A 19,654-nucleotide genomic window follows, 5' to 3' on the forward strand; every position below is an offset into this window, starting at 1 on the left:
GTCCATGGGGTGGCAAAGACTCACACACTAATGAGTAACTAATACACACAAGTACCTAGAGAGAAATGTAAGCGTAGGTACAGGGAGGGAGAAGAGAGGGGGGTTCGGGATGGGAAATATGTGTATACTTGTGGCTGATTCATGTTGATGTATGGCAAAACCAATACAACATTGTAAAGTAATTAACCTCCAATTAAAATAAATAAATTTATATTTTTTTAAAAAAGAAAAAAATTACACAGTAAAAAAAAGTAAGTTTGCAATTTGAAGTACAAAAAAAAAAAAAAAGAAGAAGAAGAAGAAAAGAAAAGAAGAAATCATAGGTTTTACTGCACAGCTGTAGCTGAACCTCTTCAGATTCCTGTAACTGCTCCCTCCTCTTGCCACTTCAGTTCTTAAGAATTATTTTCTTTAATTCACACTTTCTTGAAAATCCCTTTCTATCATTTCTCAGCCATCAAGTTGCAAAAAGAGTTAAGAATCATAATATTCACATTCAATGTGTGTGATAAATCAGGAAATGGGCACTTTCACATCCTATAACTGAAGCACAATAAACTGTTGGAAATTCTGAAAGAGATGGAAATACCAGACCACCTGACCTGCCTCTTGAGAAACCTATATGCAGGTCAGGAAGCAACAGTTAGAACTGGACATGAAACAACAGACTGGTTCCAAATAGGAAAAGGAGTAAATCAAGGCCACATATTGTCACCCTGCTTATTTAACTTATGTACAGAGTATATCATGAGAAACGCTGGGCTAGAGGAAGCACAGCTGGAATCAAGATTGCCGGGAGAAATATCAATAACCTCAGATATGCAGATGACACCACCCTTATGGCAGAAAGTGGAGAAGAACTAAAGAGCCTCTTGATGAAAATGAAAGTGGAGAGTGAAAAAGTTGGCTTAAAACTCAACATTCAGAAAACTGAGATCATGGCATCCTGTCCCATCATTTCATGGGAAATAGATGGGGAAACAGTGGAAACAGTGTCAGACTTTATTTTTCTGGGCTCCAAAATCACTGCAGATGGTGATTTCAGCCATGAAATTAAAAGATGCTTGCTCCTTAGAAGGAAAGTTATGACCAACATAGACAGCATATTAAAAAGCAGAGACATTACTTTGCCAACAAAGGTCCATCTAGTCAAGGCTATGGTTTTTTCCTGTGGTCATGTATGGATGTGAATGTTGGACTATAAAGAAAGCTGAACGCAGAAGAATTGATGCTTTTGAACTGTGGTGTTGGTAAAGACTCTTGAGAGTCCCTTGGACTGCAAGGAGATCCAACCAGTCCATCCTAAGGGAGATCATTCCTGGGTGTTCATTGGAAGGACTGATGTTGAAGCTGAAACTCCAATACTTTGGCCACCTGATGCAAAGAGCTGACTCATTTGAAAAGACCCTGATGCTGGGAAAGATTGAGGGCAGGAGGAGAAGGGGACAACAGAGGATAAGATGGTTGGATGGCATCACCAACACAATGGACATGCGTTTGGATGGACTCCGGGAGTTGGTGATGGACAGGGAGCCCTGGCGTACTGCAGTTCATGGGGTCGCAAAGAGTTGGACATGACTGAGCAACTGAACTGAAGTATAAGCTAAATAAGATTCATAGGTGTTATTTACATATCACTGGCCAGAAATTTCACTTGTCTGAGAATTTTTTAAGAAATAGCCTAATAAATACATTATGAAATTGCATATTGTATGCAGCAAGGATATTTAAATATCCTTCAATACAAATATTCAATACATGATGATAGACTGGCCCCAGTGGGCAGTGGTGGGGCTGAGGACACAGAGGAGGAAGGGATGGATTCCAACAGAGGGACCAGACTTTTGCCAGCTGTGGATATGAGGACAAGAAGGCACTGCCCAGGGACAGAGCTGCCGTTGGCTGACATGGGGCAGGCAGAGGCAGAAAAGGCTTGGGGCCAGTCAGAGGCTGGATTTGGGCGATGCCAAGGGAGAGGGGCCCGTGAGAGTCCACGTGGAGTGTGAGGGAGGCAGCTGGGAAGGTACAAGAGACTGGTGTTCAGGACTGCCCTCTGGGCAGGGTTATGAACTGGGGATTCATTGCTTTGTGGTGGTGTTCCAGGTCTAGAGGGGGCAAGATACTGTATAGTTGTCAAAAGAGTAAGTAGACTTATTTCTGACTTGCAAAGATTTTGGGGGCTTATCCAAACTGGTTATTTAAATTTTAAATTAATTCTTGTTGGAGTATAGCTGATTTACAATGTTACTTTCTGCTGTACAGCAGAAATACTTTCAAACTGTTTAACTCTGGAGTTTTTATTTTTTTTTAATTCTCATTTTATGTTGCCTGCAGCATTTATCTCAGAAATCCCTTCATCTTTAAACATGTTTAAGGCTCAGTTTCCTTACCTGAGGATAGATTAATATTACTTTATGGGTTTTAGATTACAGACGGAGTATCTAAAGTGCTGAGCAATGGACTTGGCATATGGTAGTGGTTCAATAAATGATAATAAAGACTCTGATGTTGAAGATGAGAATGACAAAAAGACAGGTAGAAATAAGAATCTCATGATAATTCTCTGATCTATTTCACTGAAGACATTGGGCAGACTATACAGCTATAAACCCAAAAGATTAAAATTGAACAAAACCAGATGGTATGGATAAGAATACCTGTGTCTCTCTCCATGAATCAGGAAGCTTCCACTTCTTCTTCCCTTCTTTGTAAACCTTATCTCTTCTTCTACCCACAAAGGAAGAGTGAGGAGGGCTGATTCTGTCATTCAGAGTCCATTTATGAGTAGGATATTGAAAAAAAAGTGAAAATGCTAGTCGTTCATTCATGTCAACTCTTTGTGACTCCATGGCCAGCATCCTGCCAGGTTCCTCTGTCTATGGAATTCTCCAAGCAAGCATACTAGAGTGGGTAGCCAATCCCTTCTCCAGGGGATCTTCTTGACCCAGGGATTGAACCCGTGTCTCCTGCACTGCAGGAGGATTCTTTACCATCTGAGCCACCAGAGAAGCCCAGGAGATCAGTTCTCAGTCTAACTTAAAACATAGGACTCCAGAGTCCACTTATTCTGCTTATAGCTCCTGCATTTTGAAGTCTTTGCCTACTTGTGATAATGCATTTCTATAGAGGGCTAATTTAGTGCCCTGGGAATGGCTGCCTCTTCTTTCTCTTTCAGCCCAGATGCCTGAAAAGTAAATCAACTCTTGGCCAATTTGAGGTGTGTCCTATCGTTCCACCTCATCCTTATAGGAATTCTGAACTTGCTATTCTGGATTCAGAAGAAAGTAAGAAATTCTACTTAGGCATGAACCTCAAACCCACCTTTCCTAGAGGTAATCAGAGGACCAGTGATGTTAGGTCCTGGAGGAAATTAGGTCCAGGGGTCAGCTAAAAGTCCTTCTTCACTTTCTGTTTGTATTAAGCCTATATATACAGCATCTTCAGGAATCTTCCCAGTGGTGAGCAGGGCAGGATTTGGCCATTCTTAGGTCCCTGACAATATCTCCATTGGATACTAAATCCCCACTTCAAATGGAAATATTTTAGTTGAATAATAATGAGTATATGACATATCAAAAGATGCAGCAAAAGCAGTACAGAAAGTCCCTGACTTATGGCTTTCCAACTTTACAATGGTACAAAAATAATATGGATTCAGTAGAAACTGCACTTCTAATTTTGAATTTTGATCTTTTCATGGGCTAGTATGATGCTGTCTTTTATTGCTGAACATCAGCAGCAACTTGCAGCTCCCAGTCAGTGACTCGATCACAAAGGTAAACAAGCAACACACAACCATCCTGAACCTAGACAGCCACTCAGCTCTTCATCTTCAGCACAGTGCCAAATAAATTACACATGGTAGCCAGCATCAAATTATAAGATAGGCTTTCTATTAGATAATTTTGCCCAACTGTTGGCTAATATAAGTGTTCCGAACATGTTTAAGGTAGGCTAGGCTGAGTTATGATGTTCAGAGTTCAGGTATATTAAATGAACTTTTGACTAAAGATATTATCAGCTTATGATCAGTTTTTGGCACATAACACCATTGTAAGTCAAGGAATATTTGTAATCAGAGACAAATTTATTAATTTAAATTATATTTGTCAGGAAAGAAGAAATGTTGAGAATTAACAGGCAAAGTTGCAACTAAAAGAACTAGAAAAAGTAGCAAGTTAAAATCAAAGAAAGTAATGGTAGCAAATAATAAAACATGAGCAGAAAAAAACAGTTTATCAACCATCATAAGAGAAAAATAAATATATAAATAACCCTTTATCTGTTAGACTAACTGAATCCATAATAAGGGTTATTAAGTTTCTCCCATAAGGCTATGCTTACATGACCTCACTATAGTGAACTTTCTGAAAATTGTTTCTAAATTAATTCTAAATTAAAAACCCTACACAAAGTCTTATATAGGTAGAAAAGAAGCTTTAAATTGCAAGTTACCTAATGAATCATTACAATCTTGATACCAAAATCTGACATTAACATGGAAAAGAAAAAGTTGAATACTAGTATCATTCAGGAAAATGGGGGGAAGTGCTCAATAAAATAATAGCAAATCAATGTTTCATTATGTAAAACGGACAAAACAACATTCCTAAGAGCACTTAACTCTAGAAGTGAAAGTTGGTTTCACATTTAAAAATCAATTTAAATAAATAAAGAATATTTATCAAAAACGCTATAATTAATAGTCACAGTGAAATAGTGAATGCTTTACCTCTGAGTTTGGGAATAAGAATTCTATTCAACATTTTATAGGTGATCTTAGCCAGTTAAGTAGGACTTGCTGCATCATTTGTGGGGTGCAGTTGAAATGAAAATGCAGAAAGCCAAGTGGGCTGGGGAGTCATCTCGTAGGACCACTGCCCAGACCTCAGACCTACTGAAGAGCTTTCAGTCGGTGAACACACAGAGGTGCTGGGTGAGTGGTCCCTGGAGAGGACACGGAAGCTCTACAGTTCCACTCACAAACCTGACCCTACACGCCTCTGCCATCTGGATATTCACCTGTATCCTTTATCATAGCCTTTTATAACAAACAGGTGAAAATAAGTGGAATATTTCTCCTAGTTCTGTGAGTCACTCTAGTGAATTAATTGAGCCCAAGGTTTTGTTTTGTTTTATCTTGATTTGGGAATCTTCTATCTACAGTCTTTTGTTCAGAAGCACAGTTGATCCCTTGGGCTTGTGACTGTCATGCTTTTTTCAAGTAGAAAGTGTCAGAACTGACTAGAATGATAGGATACTCGGGTGGGATTGCAGAGAATTGCTTGGTGTGGGAAAATACACATTTGTTGACCAGAAATGTTTTGTGCAAGTAGTAAAGGAGACTCATAGGAAAAAAGGACATAATAGGGCAGAACTGAATTTTTCCCTACACAAGAAGGAAAAAAAAAATGTTTTTTTTCCCCTCACACACAGCTTTTTTCACAATAGCACAAAAGTGTAATCAATCCAAACAACCCAAATATCTACTTTTGGGAGGATGGATAATTAAATTGTTAGATATTCATATAGAGGAACTCTACACATCAATTAAAAAAAGAACAAATAAGACATAAGCAAAGTGACACCAATGAATTGCAAAGATATTATTTTGAGTGAGGACAACCAGATATAATATATACTATGCATGTAGATATTAACAAGTGTAAAATTTCATTGAGTTCTAAGCTTCAGTTTTGTACACTTTATTATATGTATTGTAAGAGTTGGATTGTGAAGAAAGCTGAGCGCCAAAGAATTGATGCTTTTGAACTGTGGTGTTGGAGAAGACTCTTGAGAGTCACTTGGACTGCAAGGACGTCCAACCAGTCCATTCTAAAGGAGATCAGCCCTGGGTGTTCTTTGGAAGGAATGATGCTAAAGCTGAAACTCCAGTACTTTGGCCACCCCATGCGAAGAGTTGACTCATTGGAAAAGACTCTGATGCTGGGAGGGGTTGGGGGCAGGAGGAAAAGGGGACGACAGAGGATGAGATGGCTGGATGGCATCACCAGCTCAATAGACATGAGTTTGAGTGAACTCCGGGAGTTGGTGATGGACAGGGAGGCCTGGCATGCTGTGATTCATGGTGTTGCAAAGAGTTGGACAAAACTGAGTGACTGAATTGAACTGAACTGAACCTCAGTTACAGAGAGAAAGAGAAGAGAAAGCCAAGAATCATTTTTAACGTTGAGATAAATGTCAGTGTCATCACCTGAGGAGGCAAAAATAAACTATGTAGAAGAGTGGGAAGAAAAAGAGAGCACTATTTGATTTTGTAAATAAATGAGAGTATTATTTTGATTAAACAAAAAGAAATTTTATTTTTAAAAAGGATGAGAAAGTGAGAATCTCAGATGAGACAAGGTTGAAAAATAATCATTGGCTTTATCACCACCAAAGCCAATGGTTTAAGTGAGAGCATCTCTCAGAGTAATGCTCACAGAAGTCAGGTTCAAGGAGGGGAGGACTGGACTTGAAGAAATGGAGACAGTAAGTCTATACAGTCAGCTAATTTGATTATTAAGGAGAAGACAAATGTAGTAATAGGGCTGGTGGAGATATGACCTTCAAGAATATATTAAAATGGGAAGATTCTCTTACACACATGTGGCCAGATTATCATAAGAGAATGCAAAAAAACTTATTTCAGGGAAGAAGGTAAATTCCTGTGGCGTCTTTTCAAGGGGCCCAAGACTGGAAACCAAGACTCCATACCACCACTATCCCTTTTGAATCTATACGAGGGAAGCTCTGGGCTGTTTAAAAGAGCAGACTGATCCATGGACACACAGGGGGCACTGTCTAGGATCCTGGACAGAATGCCCAGTAATCTCTGCTGTCTGGCTGCGTCACAAGAGTTCGTTCTCCATAGGACCACTTGGGAAGAGGCTCTGGGTGCTCAGGAGGAAGGAAAACAGCAAAGATGCCCTTATTCTAGAGCCCCAGCTTCAGGGTTTGGGTACAGTCTGCAGGTGCCTGGGGGGCATTGTGTCTGCACAGCGCAGAGGTAAGTGGCTGAGTCTTCGGGTTTTGGGGCTTCGATGTGCAGAGAACTTCCTATCTTTAACAAGGTGGCTCTCAGTCTTTCTTTCTGCTTTTCATCCCCAACTGAGTAAAGAAGGAAGAGGAGTTCAGGGCCCTTCCCGGGATCTTGTCTGTACCACTGTAGCCCTCTAAAACTGCTGTAGCTGCAGTTGAGACTGAGACTGTCCCCCTCCTGGATTCTCAGGGTCTGAGGACTCTGCTCCACTTGGTCTTCACCACTCAACCCTGTTCAGGAAAACAAAATCAGAAACAACACAAAGCTTTCAGTTCAGCAGTACTTAAAAATTCCAACACAAAGCCTGGGATAAGCAGTGTCTAAACTCCTCTCTCTCTCCTCCCCATCTTTGGGAAAATGTGCCCATAGGGCCTCATCTCTTAACCTGCAACTTACATCCAAGCTGAAGCCACAAGACTATGAATGCACATTCCAGCATGTTCTCCATCCTGCCATCTCACTCTTGATTCAATCTTAATGATTCCACATCTTCTCCCCTGAAGAGCTGCTCCTGTGTCTTAGTTCTTCTCTAACGCAGAGGAGAGCCTTTCTGTTCCGGGCTCAGCCAGTCACGAGCAAATCCTCTAGTAGCTGTCATGCTTTTGACTTTTAAGGCACTGGAAAAATGAAAGGAATGGAATCACTGCCACCTGGTGGCCACAAACACAAACATCTCTCAGGACCAACTATGCCACCCACAAAGACAAATATTGAGGGAAGGACATCTTTTATGTTGGTGGCCACAGTACATAGGAGGTCTAACACAGTAATCAGAAAAGCCTTCTCTGCCTGCAATTTTAATCATGTCATTGTTCCTTGAATGTACTTTAAAGCTAAACTGCTACCAAGGGTTATAGGAGTTGAGCCCAAGCATCACTGTAATGGGGCTTACCAGGTGGCACTACTGGTAAAGAACCATCTGCCAGTGCAAGAGGTGCAAGAGACATGGGTTCAGTCCCTGGGTCGGGAAGGTCCCCTGGAGGAGGGCATGGCAGCCCACTCCCATATTCTTGCCTGGAGAATCCCATGGACAGAGAGCTTGGCAGGCTACAGTCCATGGGGTCGCACAGAATCGGACACGACTGAAGGGACTCAGTAGCAGTGGCATTGGTGTAATGGATTGTGTTTCCCTCTACAGTACACAAGAATCTCAGCAGGTGAGACCTTAAAAAGACTAGAGTGCTGAGAGAAGCAGAGGGATACAATAGTTGTGCATCTGACTGGAAACCTCTTTGACAGAGAATTGGGAATATAAATTAAGAAATCTATTTCTTCAAATAATTTTATGCCTGGCTTCAGGGACCAAGCATAACTAAAACTCAGGGTCAAGAACTCAATAGATATTAGGAGGACAGAACGGGCTACCATGCAGAAGGAAAGAAGAGCTCTCCAATATAGACATCAGACAGGTCAGAAAGTCACAGGGCAGAGTGGGCAGCAGAAGATAAGTACAGCAAAACTAGCATTTCTCAATGTGCCTGGTTCTATGACACTCCGTTGGATTTTGTCACTGAACGTGTGTCTCTGTTGTGGAGTTGACCACCATTTTTAGGAGCTTTCTTAAGACTTGTCTGAATGGCACACTCTGCCCCAACCCCATTAGCTTCAATGTGGAAAAAGAGCATCAGCTCTCAGCTGCACTGTTTTGATGTCACCTTATCCTTTACCCACTCAGTGACAAGAAAGAATAAGCAGCACAGAAGTTCTTACACTAACAGTGTTTGGAGTTTGTTGTTCTTAGACTTTTTATTTGAAAATTTGGTAATTTCTCAGTGATTTAAAAGTCACTGAACTAACTTATATCCATTGTAGCATCCTTTGATTTAATTCATTTTAACCACACTTAGCAAGCTCTCTTACAATCATATTTAGAAGGTAGCTTTTCTTTGCTCCTGAATGTGTATCTCAGAAAGAAGATAAGAAAGATAACTGCAAGATAAATGCAGGAGCTCTTTGTAGAATAGACACTAAATGAATCCAGGAGCTGGATGAGGAATGTGTAACGAAGCTCAAGAGATGATTTACAGTTTGAACTTTATGAAAATTGCATGTCATTTTTAAAATACTTTTAATTTGAAATCACTATAGATTCATGGAAGTTTCCAAAAATGTACAAGGAGGCTCTGTGTACTCTTTACCCGGTCTCCTCCATGGTGTCTACACCAGGAAATTAACATTAGTAAAATCCACAGGTTTCAATTTTAGATTTCCCCAGTTTTGCATGTAGTCATGTGTGTGTGTGTGTGTGTGTGTGCTTGTGTGTCACTCTATTCAATGTTACACACCTACAGATTCCTGTATTCATGTATATCACATGTATAGGTTCATCACCACAATCAAGATGCACAACTGTTTCATCATAACAAGGTTTCCCTAGGCCATGCACACCTTTGTAGCCACACTGACCCCTTTCCCTAATCATTAATCCCAGACAATCACTAATCTGTTCTTCATCCATACAATTTTGTTGTTTAGTAATGTCATAGAGTGGCTTCCCTGGTAGCTCAATGGTAAAAGAATCTGCCTGCCAATGTGGGAAATGCAGGCTTACTCCTTGGGTCAGGAAGAGCCTCTGAAGAAGGAAATGGCAACCCACTCCAGTATTCTTGCCTGGGAAATCTCTTGGAGAGAGGAGCCCGGCGGGAGTCCATGGGATTGCAAAGAGTCAGGCATGACTTATCAACTAACCAGCACCGATGCCCTAGAAATGGAATTATATAGAAGTAACCAATGAGATTTTTTTCACTTAGCATAAGTAGTAAAATCATGAGATCTATCCAAGTTACTGTATGTGTCCAACTTGTTGGTCTTCATATTTCTGAATAGTATTCCATGGTATAGATGCGCCAGAGTTTGCTTAGCTAGTAACCCCTGAGGGACACTGGGTTGATTCCACATTTCGGCTGCTGTGAATAAAGCTGTTATGAATATTTAGGCGCAAGTTTTTATGTGAATAAAATCTTTTATTTATTTAGAATAAGTGTCCAAATGTGTGACTGCATGTTTAGTTTCATGAGAAACTGCCAAGCTATTTTCCAGAATGCCCATATCATTTTATATCTTCATCAGCAATTTGTGAATGATTGAGTTTTTCCCACATGTTTGCCAGAATTTAGTGTTATCACTATTTTTTATTTTAGCCCCACTGAGATTTGTGTAGTGATATTTCATTGTGGCTTTAATTTGCATTTCTCTGACTGCTAATATTGTTGACCATCTTTCAGGTGCTGATCTGCAATCTTCATATCCCCTCTTTGGTGAAACACCTGTTCGAATCCATTCCCCGTTTTCTTCCCTTGTAGCTCGGTTGGCAAAGAATCCACCTGCAAAGCCGGAGACCTAGGTTTGATCCCTGGGTTGGGAAGACCTACTGGAGAAGGGAAAGGCTACCCACTCCAGTATTCTGGCCTGGAGAATTCCATGGACTGTGTAGTCCAAGGGGTCACAAAGAGTCGGACACGACTGAGCGACTTTCACTTTCACCCCCAGTTCTGTAACTTATCTTTTCATATTTTAACAGGGTCTTTTACAGAGGAAAGGTTTTTAATTTTGATTCAGTTTGGTGTGTGCATGTGTGTGTGAGTGTATCATGCTTTCAGTGTCAAATCTAAGATTTACTTAGCTGCAAGCCTGAAGTTTTTATCTTATGTTTAAGAGTTGCACAGTTTTATATTTTAAATTTAAGCCCATCATCCATTGAGTTAACTTTTATAATGTATATATTTTTTAATATTTTTTAAAAGGGCTGTGTCTTCATCTTTGTTTCAGCCTTTACCTATTTGCTGTTATCAAGTAACTAGTTCAAAACAACATAACCAAAATGTGGACTGAAGACTTCTCATAGGAGAGTGAAAAAAAATTTGTTCTTTGAGCCTGTGACTTTCCCTTTTTATACTCACTGTGATTTCTCTACCTAAAGAGTAAAGTTAAAACTGTAGTAAAAAGCCAAGCCCTTCTCGATTCATCACCTCTGAAATCCTCTTTCATGTATTATAGGGCAATGCTTTCTAGGATAGATTCAGAAAATGGTTACATCTGTCTTATGATTGAAGACAACTGTAATCTCTTCTAGCATTCACATTTCTTTAACTTTAAAGTTCTCTGAGAAAAATGCCTACCAATCTTTAAGTCATCAAACTGAGCTAAAAGTCAGAATCTCCTTTATTGTCTAAAACTTCTTTCCTATAATTGAGCATGTGTTTCTTGAAGAAGAGAATATTCTTTACAAATTGTCCCAAGAACGAAAATTCCCTTTCTGTTATTACTTTTTGAGAAAATTACAGGCTTCCATGGACCTTGTTTTCACAGACAGCATTCCAAGGTCAAACAGCTCATTTCTCCAAGGATGTAGTGATTCTTCTTTCTACTGTCCCAGGGGCAGAGTCTTTTAAATAACTATTTTTTTTAATACAAATATTACAATTGAGGATAACACTTTCTGAAAATTTTCTTAAGGGTTGTGAATCCAGAAGCTTAAAATTGTTCTTGATCAAAATAAGTCAGCCCTTTAAAACAGAAACTAGAAAAACAGACAAGACATTTTTCTTGTCTTAGGCTAGGACTCCCAGTGGTAAGAGTATTTATCCCTAAACTAGGTCTTTAGATTTGAAAGAAAAATATACAAAGAGGCAGCAAAAGTCATGGCAATGGTAAAGGTAAATAGAAACAGATAGTTTGACACCATCCAGCTGTACTAATGGCAATATATAGTGTATGGAGAACACCTGTTATACAAGGGTCATTTCCTTTGAACCCTAGAAACTAGGATGGAAAGGGAAAGTATTGGGACTCAAAGGGAACTAAGGTAGCTATGACTTTCAGTCTGGACCACTGCTCCCTCCTTGCGCACTACCATCCTTAGCTTAATAGGATTCATATCTGTAGCCACAGCAAGTAAATATTTGAGGCTAAAACTCACAGATTAAAAAGTCTAGAGATGAAAGCAGAAAAGAGATAATACAGGGGTACATTAACATTGGCTGAAACCTAGGAGAATCAATGATAAGAGGGACTTCCAAATTTACAAGAGAACAAGTCTATATACCTTACTATAGACTCACTCAGGTGATTAAGATGGCTCTGTCTATTCCAACAGAAGGGAGACCATTTAATTTAATTGCAAGCCTGAAAATAGTACCATATGAAGAAAATCTGTTCAAACAGAAAGGGAACCTATGACACATATAAACAGAAGTATTCTTAAGGTGATGAGAAATGAACTACAAGAAATAATAGATCTGCAATTACCTAACAGCATCCAAAGTGTAGAAGCTCTATATCTGTTGATTTTATGAATTAATTCTTCTTCAGTCAACCAATATTTAATGTGTAACCACCATGTGCTCTGTACTGTGTAATGTACAATGCATTCACGTTTCCTGACCCTGTGGAGCTCACAGTTATAGTCATAACAGAGACATTACTTTGCCAACAAAGGTCCATATAGTCAAAGCTATGATTTTTCCAGTAGTCATGTATGGATGTGAGAGTTGGACCATAACGAAGGCTGAGTGCCAAAGGACTGATGCTTTTGAAGTGTGATGTTGGAGAAGACTCTTGAGAGTACCTTGGACTGCAAGGAGATCAAACCAGTCCATCCTGAAGGAAATCAGTCCTGAGTATTCATTGAAAGGATTGATGCTGAAGCTGAAGCTCCAATATTTTGGCCACCTGATGTGAAGAACTGACTCACTGGAAAAGACCCTGATGCTGGGAAAGATTGAAGGAGAAGGGGATGACAGAGGATGATGGTTGGATGGCATCACTGACTCAATGGACGTGAGTTTGAGCAAGCTCTGGGAGATAGTGAAGGACAGGGAAGCCTGATGTTCTTGGGTCACAAAGAGTCGGACATGACTGAGCTACTGAAAAATACAATACATAATTATAGATATAGATGTAGATACATAAAAGCATATTAATTTCAACATCCCTTTTGTCTTGGGCTTTGAAGACAGCCTGCAAAACATGAGAACACATGGAGAGAGACCACAATACAAGCTTCAAGATACTTGCAAAACATTTATAAGCCCACTTTTTAACTTTCCTTAGCCTATTCTGCACAATAATGATATATGAGAAAACTGATAATTCACTAAAGAGTTAGACTTCACAGGTGGTACAGTGGCTAAGACGCTGAACTCCCAGTACTAGGGACCTGGGTTGGACCCCAGACAGAGAATTAGATCCCATGTGCAGCAACTAAGAGCTGGCACAGCCAAATAAATTTTAAAAATATTAAAAACAAAAGAGAAAAAAGTGAAGCTGTGGTGGTATGTGTTTTCTTAATCTTCCTCAAGTTAGAGGAGATTCAAAGGATTGACTCAGAGTTTGAAATATTCCCCTGGAGTCTGGAGGATTTTGAAGCTCACGTTAGGTTGCAATGACAACCTCTCTCACTTTACTGTGGTAAAGAATCTGACTGCCAATGCAGGAGATGCAAGTTCAATCCCTGGGTTGGGAAGATTCCCTGGAGAAAGAAATGGCAACCTACTCCAGTATTTTTGCCTGGGAAATCCCATGGACAGAGGAGCCTGGTAGGCTACAGTCCATGGGATCGCAAAGAGTCAATTCTAGGATACATTTTTCTTCTTTCACATGTTTGATTTATTCCTTGAAACTACTTACATCTATTTTCTTCATTAAAAGTTGATCTCTAGATAACTTTACTTCCTTCTTACCAATTCGTTTTACAAAATTCAACTCTTTTAACTAGTTAATTACTTGATGACTTGGCTATATAACTCTATTGTCTCTCTCTCTCATCTCTCTCTCTCCTTCACACACATGCACGTTGCAAACACACACACACACACACACACACACACACACACACACTTATACTTTCTTTTCTGGAAAGTTGCTCTTTATTGGGATCATTGTTATTTGTACAATAGGGATAGAAAATCCTTACACAAGGAAGAGCATCTTCCTTTTCGGAATTCCAGACGAAAGCAAGCCCACTAAGTTAATTCCCACCTAATATCACAGCAATAGTGCAGAGACTGAACTCTTTAGGATGTTCTATGACAGCTACTCTGCACATCCGTGGTGCAGACATCCAAAATTGAAGCCATCTGGAGTTAATTGGGAATAAAGTATAAAGCAAAGCCTTCATATAAAAGAATTTTGTGAAACAAGGAAAATATGACTGTTTAGTAATTGCAGAGTGAAAATGCTCTATTCTCCAGGGTCACAGAAATGAGCAGGGAGCCACATCAGAAAGATTTAATAGTAAACTATTTAACTCCTAGGAGTCGTCAAGAAAACCACCAAATACCTTTGTGTTTATTCTAGTATTGTTTACTACAGTGAGTAAAGCAATCTAAAAAGCTAGTAAAATAGAAATAGCCCAAAAGTATGATAAAATCACACATTGGAATATCACCATTAGAATGTGTGATGTTGACCTGTAAATAATGTTGTGAAATAATTATTTCACAATATAGTGTCAGGTAAAAATTCAGACTAGAAATATCCTATAAGGTATGAATCTCTATTAGAGTTTTTTTTTGACTAGTAAAATTGGTGAGTTATTTTGTTTTTAGCATTCTTTCTTTGCATATTCTATTTTCTATGTTAAACATACATAAGTTTGTAATCACACATAGGGAATGTGACCAGGTGATGACGTTAGTTCTGAGCAAACTGTAGGGTTTCATTTCTCCTTGGGGTGAAGATCTATGGTAACAGTTACTCTATGCACATCATTCCAAGTGATTCACGGCACAGGGGAGGCAGGGCACAGGGAGGGTCCAAGAAGTGTCCTTTCAGAGATATTTCAGATCCACAATGATGGCCAGACTTAGCAATGCATAAGTATTTGTGCAGTGAACCTAAAACTCTGACAACTCAGGTGCAGATTTAATCAAGTACTATTGAATTTTTTAAAGCCAAATTTCATACTTTAATAAAATCACTATTTAAAAGTTAAAAAAAAATTGGCAAACGATCTTCTACAAGATAAAGAATTGAAGATAAAGGTATTTTTGATGAATGACACTTTGAGATATGCACTCTGAGCTAAAGATAGCATTTTCCTTACAGTGAGGTTTTCACTTCTAACCCCCCTACCTTTTCCTGACCTTACCGAGAATCTCACTAAGGTGTTCATAGCTCGGGGACTCCACATGTTGACATCTGAGGTTTCTGTGGGGCTCCCTCAGGCAGCAGCATCACTGTGGTCTCTCAGAGCACAGAAATACACGGCTGAGTCCTCGAGCTGTGAGCCTGAGATGGTGAGGCTGATGGAACTCGTTGCTTTCTGGAAGTTCAAAAAATACTGATCTTTTGTTGTATTCAGCTCATTGTAAGAGTCCTGATGAATAAGGAAAATAATTTCCCCGCTTGGTGGTTGCTTGTACCAGAATAAATAATAAGTATAGCTATTAGCTTCATATGCACAGTTCAAGGTTACATCCTCCTTCTCCAGCACAGAAATTTCTGATTGATTTTGAGTTACTTTCTGGGCCATGATGGATCCTAGAGAGAAGAAAAAAATTATATAAATATGAGAGAGAAAGAGAGACAGAAAGGAAGAGGCTGATTCTTCTGGTGGAACTCAGAGGGCTTCAAGGAACGAACAGGGGGTTAAGAGTTCTTTCTAATTCCTCTGCCAGTTAACCAACTCTCCTAAAACCCAACAGACAATAATAACCTGCCCTACCTCTACACATGGAAGCTGAGCAGAGCTGAGTCTGTTTGCGGTCATCCTTACCAGCCTTACCAAGGCAGACAGAGGCTATGACAGCTCTGAGCAGGCCAGGGAGCCCCATGCTGGATGTTCTTCCTCTGAGTGAAATGTTCTGTTCTCTCTCAAATTTGGGTCGAGATGCCTGACCTGTGCCTGCCAGGGCACATGCACAGTGACTGAGCTGTGAGATGCTTCTGCATCAGAACAGGAAATGTAACTGGCTGGTATCAGTTTGCCTGTGTCATGCCATGGCTTGTTGATGTGGTTGATGATTGTAACCTGCCTATTTAGACTTAAAAGTCACTTGGTCATATCTGACTCTTTGTGACTCCATGGACTGTAGCCCACCAGCCTCTTCTGTCCATGGGATTCTCCAGGTAAGAATATTGGAGTGGGTTGCCATGCTGTAATTAAATTAACAACAGTTACATCAGGGCTGCATGCATATTCAGTCAATGCATCTAGGATAGACATACATTTTGTGACAAAACAATTTATTATGATCACAGTGACCTCTGAGAACAAATAGTCATCCATTTTTGTATAGCTCCTTTTTGGGGGGCGGGATCTGCAGCCCAAATTTACAGTGAAATAAGCTCACAAGTTTTTCTTTCATACAGAAGATAAAACTGTTTACTCTCAATCATCACAACTTCTCTTCCTACACTCTAAGGCACAGGTTTCTGGGGAAATTTACGCTGGATAAAGGTCCTTGTCTGTTTAATGCAATCATAGCAAGTTTCCTGGTGGACAAAATTTGTCCAGCTTTATGTGTCTAACAATAATCAATAATGTGTGCTAAAATAATCTTGCTTTTAAATATCCACCCTATAGTCAAAATGAAGACAAGCTTACCAGACCATACATTCTTAATTCCTTATATCAGAAATGTAGCCCTAGAGGCTGCGTGCCACAACTCCTGAGCCCGTGCGCTGCCACTACTGAAGCCCGTGCACCTGGAACCTGTGCTCTGCAATGAGAAGCCACTGCACTGAGAAGCCCATGCACTGCAGTGAAGAGTGACCTCCACTCACTGCAACTGGAGAGAGCCCAAGTTCAGGAACAAAGACCCAGCTGAAGCAAAAATAAAATAAACAAACAAATAATAAAAGAAACATAGCCACTCAAAAGTCACAAATGCTTTTTCATCCCATGGCTGCAGCAGCTCCAGTTCAAAGGCTTTCACTGAAAACAGCCCCTCAACAGCGTTACGTCTCAGCCACATGCAGGCTGGTATGTGATTTGCTTGGTACCTCTGTGTTGGTTCATGATTATGATTCAGGTGATGCAGCTTTTAATCATCTATTTCTTTTCTCTAAATGAATTATTAATTCTGTGGCATCTAATATCCATCTTACATTATGAGAAAAATAGATTTTTTTTTAAAGTCAGTCTAGAGAAGAGAGGAATCTTTCTGGCTGAAAAGGGGTCCTTCTGGGGATTGGATCTTGGGTCTTCTTTAAGACTGACATCCACCCTATTATCCCTGTAGAGCAATTCCCAACCCCCTGAGTTTCTAGGATTAGACCTGAGCTTGACTGGTTTTCCTGAAAACTCTAAATGTAAACTAAAATCTGATCAAGGAGAGAATATACCTCTTCCTGACTTCAGCCCCCTGCTCCCCTTAGGTTTCTGCTCAGCTCCCCCGCAGCCCTCTCTCACTGTGTCATTCAGAGCACAGTAGTACACAGCCAAGTCTGATACTTGCACTGCCCGTTTCTGCAGGTGGAAGGAGCTGTCACTGTTAACAAGAGTGGCCTGAAAACCTTCATGCTCTGGCCTCTGGTTTGTCATTGAGCCCTTCAGGAGGAGTTGAGGAGCTTTGTTGAGATGGTGGACATACCAAAAATGATAGGAATCTGAATACGTGGTCTGGTAAGTGCAGTTCAGGGTCAAGAGAGCCCCCTCTGAGACAGTCACTGGGCCTTCTGTCTGGTTCACTGAGTCATCATTGGTCCCTCCTACAAGAGAATCACTTTGTTATCATAGAAATGTACAGGAGGAGTTTTCAGCCAGAGAAGAAAAATAAAACTTACCTGTTATCATAGGAAAATGAAAAATCATTTTAGGACAAAATACTGCTGCTGCTAAGTAGCTTCAGTCGTGTCCAACTCTGTGCGACCCCATAGACGGCCTCCTACCAGGCTCCTCTGTCCCTGGGATTCTCCAGGCAAGAACACTGGAGTGGGTTGCCATTTCCTTCTCCAGTGCATGAAAGTGAAAGTGAAGTCGCTCAGTCGTGTCCGACTCTTAGCGACCTCATGGACTGCAGCCTACCAGGCTCCTCTGTCCATGGGATTTTCCAGGCAAGAGTACTGGAGTGGGGTGCCATGCTACTTACCAAGTATTAAGAAGATGACAAGAACTGAGTGAGTGGCAGAAAACATTCTGGCAACAGTCCTCGTTCCCTAGAAACATCAAAGCTAACAAAGATAGTCTCTGGCTGGATGTTACAGAAGCTCCTCACTCAGAAACTGGGAACCCCTTTCTGCACAGCAGCAGTCATCTGTCTTGTGGCTACAGAGTAGGCAAGTCAAACCAGCTCCTGAATACAAAAAGGAATCGCATCTGAAGGAAGCCCCGCCCTCTGGTGGTGATCTTAAAGATTACACCACAGTCATATCGGACCTCAGTTCAGTTCAGTCACTGTCGTGTCCAACTCTTTGAGACCCCGTGGACAGTAGCAGGCCAGGCTTCCTTGTCCAACACCAGCTCCCGGAGCTTGCTCAAAGCCATGTCCGTTGAGTTGGTGATGCCATCCAACCATCTTATCTTCTGTCGTCCCCTTCTCCTCCTGCCTTCAATCATTCCCAGGGTCTTTTCCAATGAGTCGGCTCTTCACATCAGGTGTCTAAAGTATTGGAGCTTCAACCTCAGCATCAGTCCTTCCAGTGAATATTCAGAACTGATTTCTTCTAGGACTGACTGGTTTGATCTCCTTGCTGTCCAAGGAGCTCTCAAGAGCCAAGTGGCTCTCTTTTGAAGACCACAGTTCAAAAGCATCAGTTCTTCGGCGCTCAGTTTTCTTTTAGGTCCAACTCTCACATCCATACATTACTACAGGAAAAAGCATGGGTTTGACTATATGGACCTTTGTCAGCAAAGTAATGTCTCTGTTTTTTAATATGCTGTCTATATTGGTCATAGCTTTTCTTCCAAGGAGCAAGTGTCTTTTAATTTCATGTCTGCAGTCACCATTCGCAGTGATTTTGGAGCCCTAGAAAATAAAGTCTGTCACTGTTTCCATTGTTTCCCCATCTATTTGCCATGGAGTGATGGGACAGGATGCCATGATCTTAGTTTTTGAATGCTTAGTTTAAAGCCAGCTTTTTTATTGTCCTCATCCTGACCTACTCCTGACCTAGTCCTCCTGATAGTTTGTGGGGTACACACAGGAGAATGGGGCAGGACTCTAAGAGGAGAGCCCTAAACACAAACATGCTTTGGGAAACATCCCATTATTACATCCATCATTTTCTGTATGGTATGGTGTCTCTAGCTTTGCAAATAATGCCAATAATAATTTTTAGGAGGAATAGTCAGAGGGTTTCTTCTTTACATATGTCTCCATGATTCCCATGGGTCAGGAAAGGCCCCTCCGCATGGAAAGAACTCCCTCTTTTCCCTAGACCTTCACCTGAATTCACTCTATTCATTCCCAAGACACAGCCCACATGCTGCTGGAATGTTGGAATGCTGCATGATGTTGGAAACATTATCTCAGTCAGGTCTCAAATAACGTATGGCTGAGTGACCAGTAACTACCCCTGTGCCATGTGCTCTGCTCAGCTGCTCAGTCGTGTCTGACTCTTGTGGCCCTAGAGACTATAGCCTGCCAGGCTCCTCTGTCCATGGGTTTTCCAGGCAAGAATACTAGAGTGGCTTTCCATGCCCTCCTTCAGGGGATCTTCCCAACATGG

At 40.7% G+C, this 19,654-nt stretch overlaps 3 gene segments (V, D, J or C); all 3 read right to left on the reverse strand.

The window, feature by feature from the left end:
- Positions 1 to 6,931: 6,931 nt before the first annotated feature.
- LOC113899325 lies at positions 6,932 to 7,490 on the reverse strand. The segment is given in 2 exon segments: positions 6,932 to 7,272; positions 7,439 to 7,490. Coding segments are annotated over 2 exon segments (393 nt in total).
- Positions 7,491 to 14,996: 7,506 nt separating this feature from the next.
- On the reverse strand, positions 14,997 to 15,957 carry LOC113899357. The segment is given in 2 exon segments: positions 14,997 to 15,523; positions 15,759 to 15,957. Coding segments are annotated over 2 exon segments (378 nt in total).
- Positions 15,958 to 17,312: 1,355 nt separating this feature from the next.
- Positions 17,313 to 18,350, reverse strand: LOC113899327. The segment is given in 2 exon segments: positions 17,313 to 17,695; positions 18,076 to 18,350. Coding segments are annotated over 2 exon segments (429 nt in total).
- Between the last annotated feature and the right edge of the window lie 1,304 nt (positions 18,351 to 19,654).

Source organism: Bos indicus x Bos taurus, chromosome 10, assembly GCF_003369695.1.
Source record: "Bos indicus x Bos taurus breed Angus x Brahman F1 hybrid chromosome 10, Bos_hybrid_MaternalHap_v2.0, whole genome shotgun sequence".
NCBI classification, from domain to species: domain Eukaryota; kingdom Metazoa; phylum Chordata; class Mammalia; order Artiodactyla; family Bovidae; genus Bos; species Bos indicus x Bos taurus.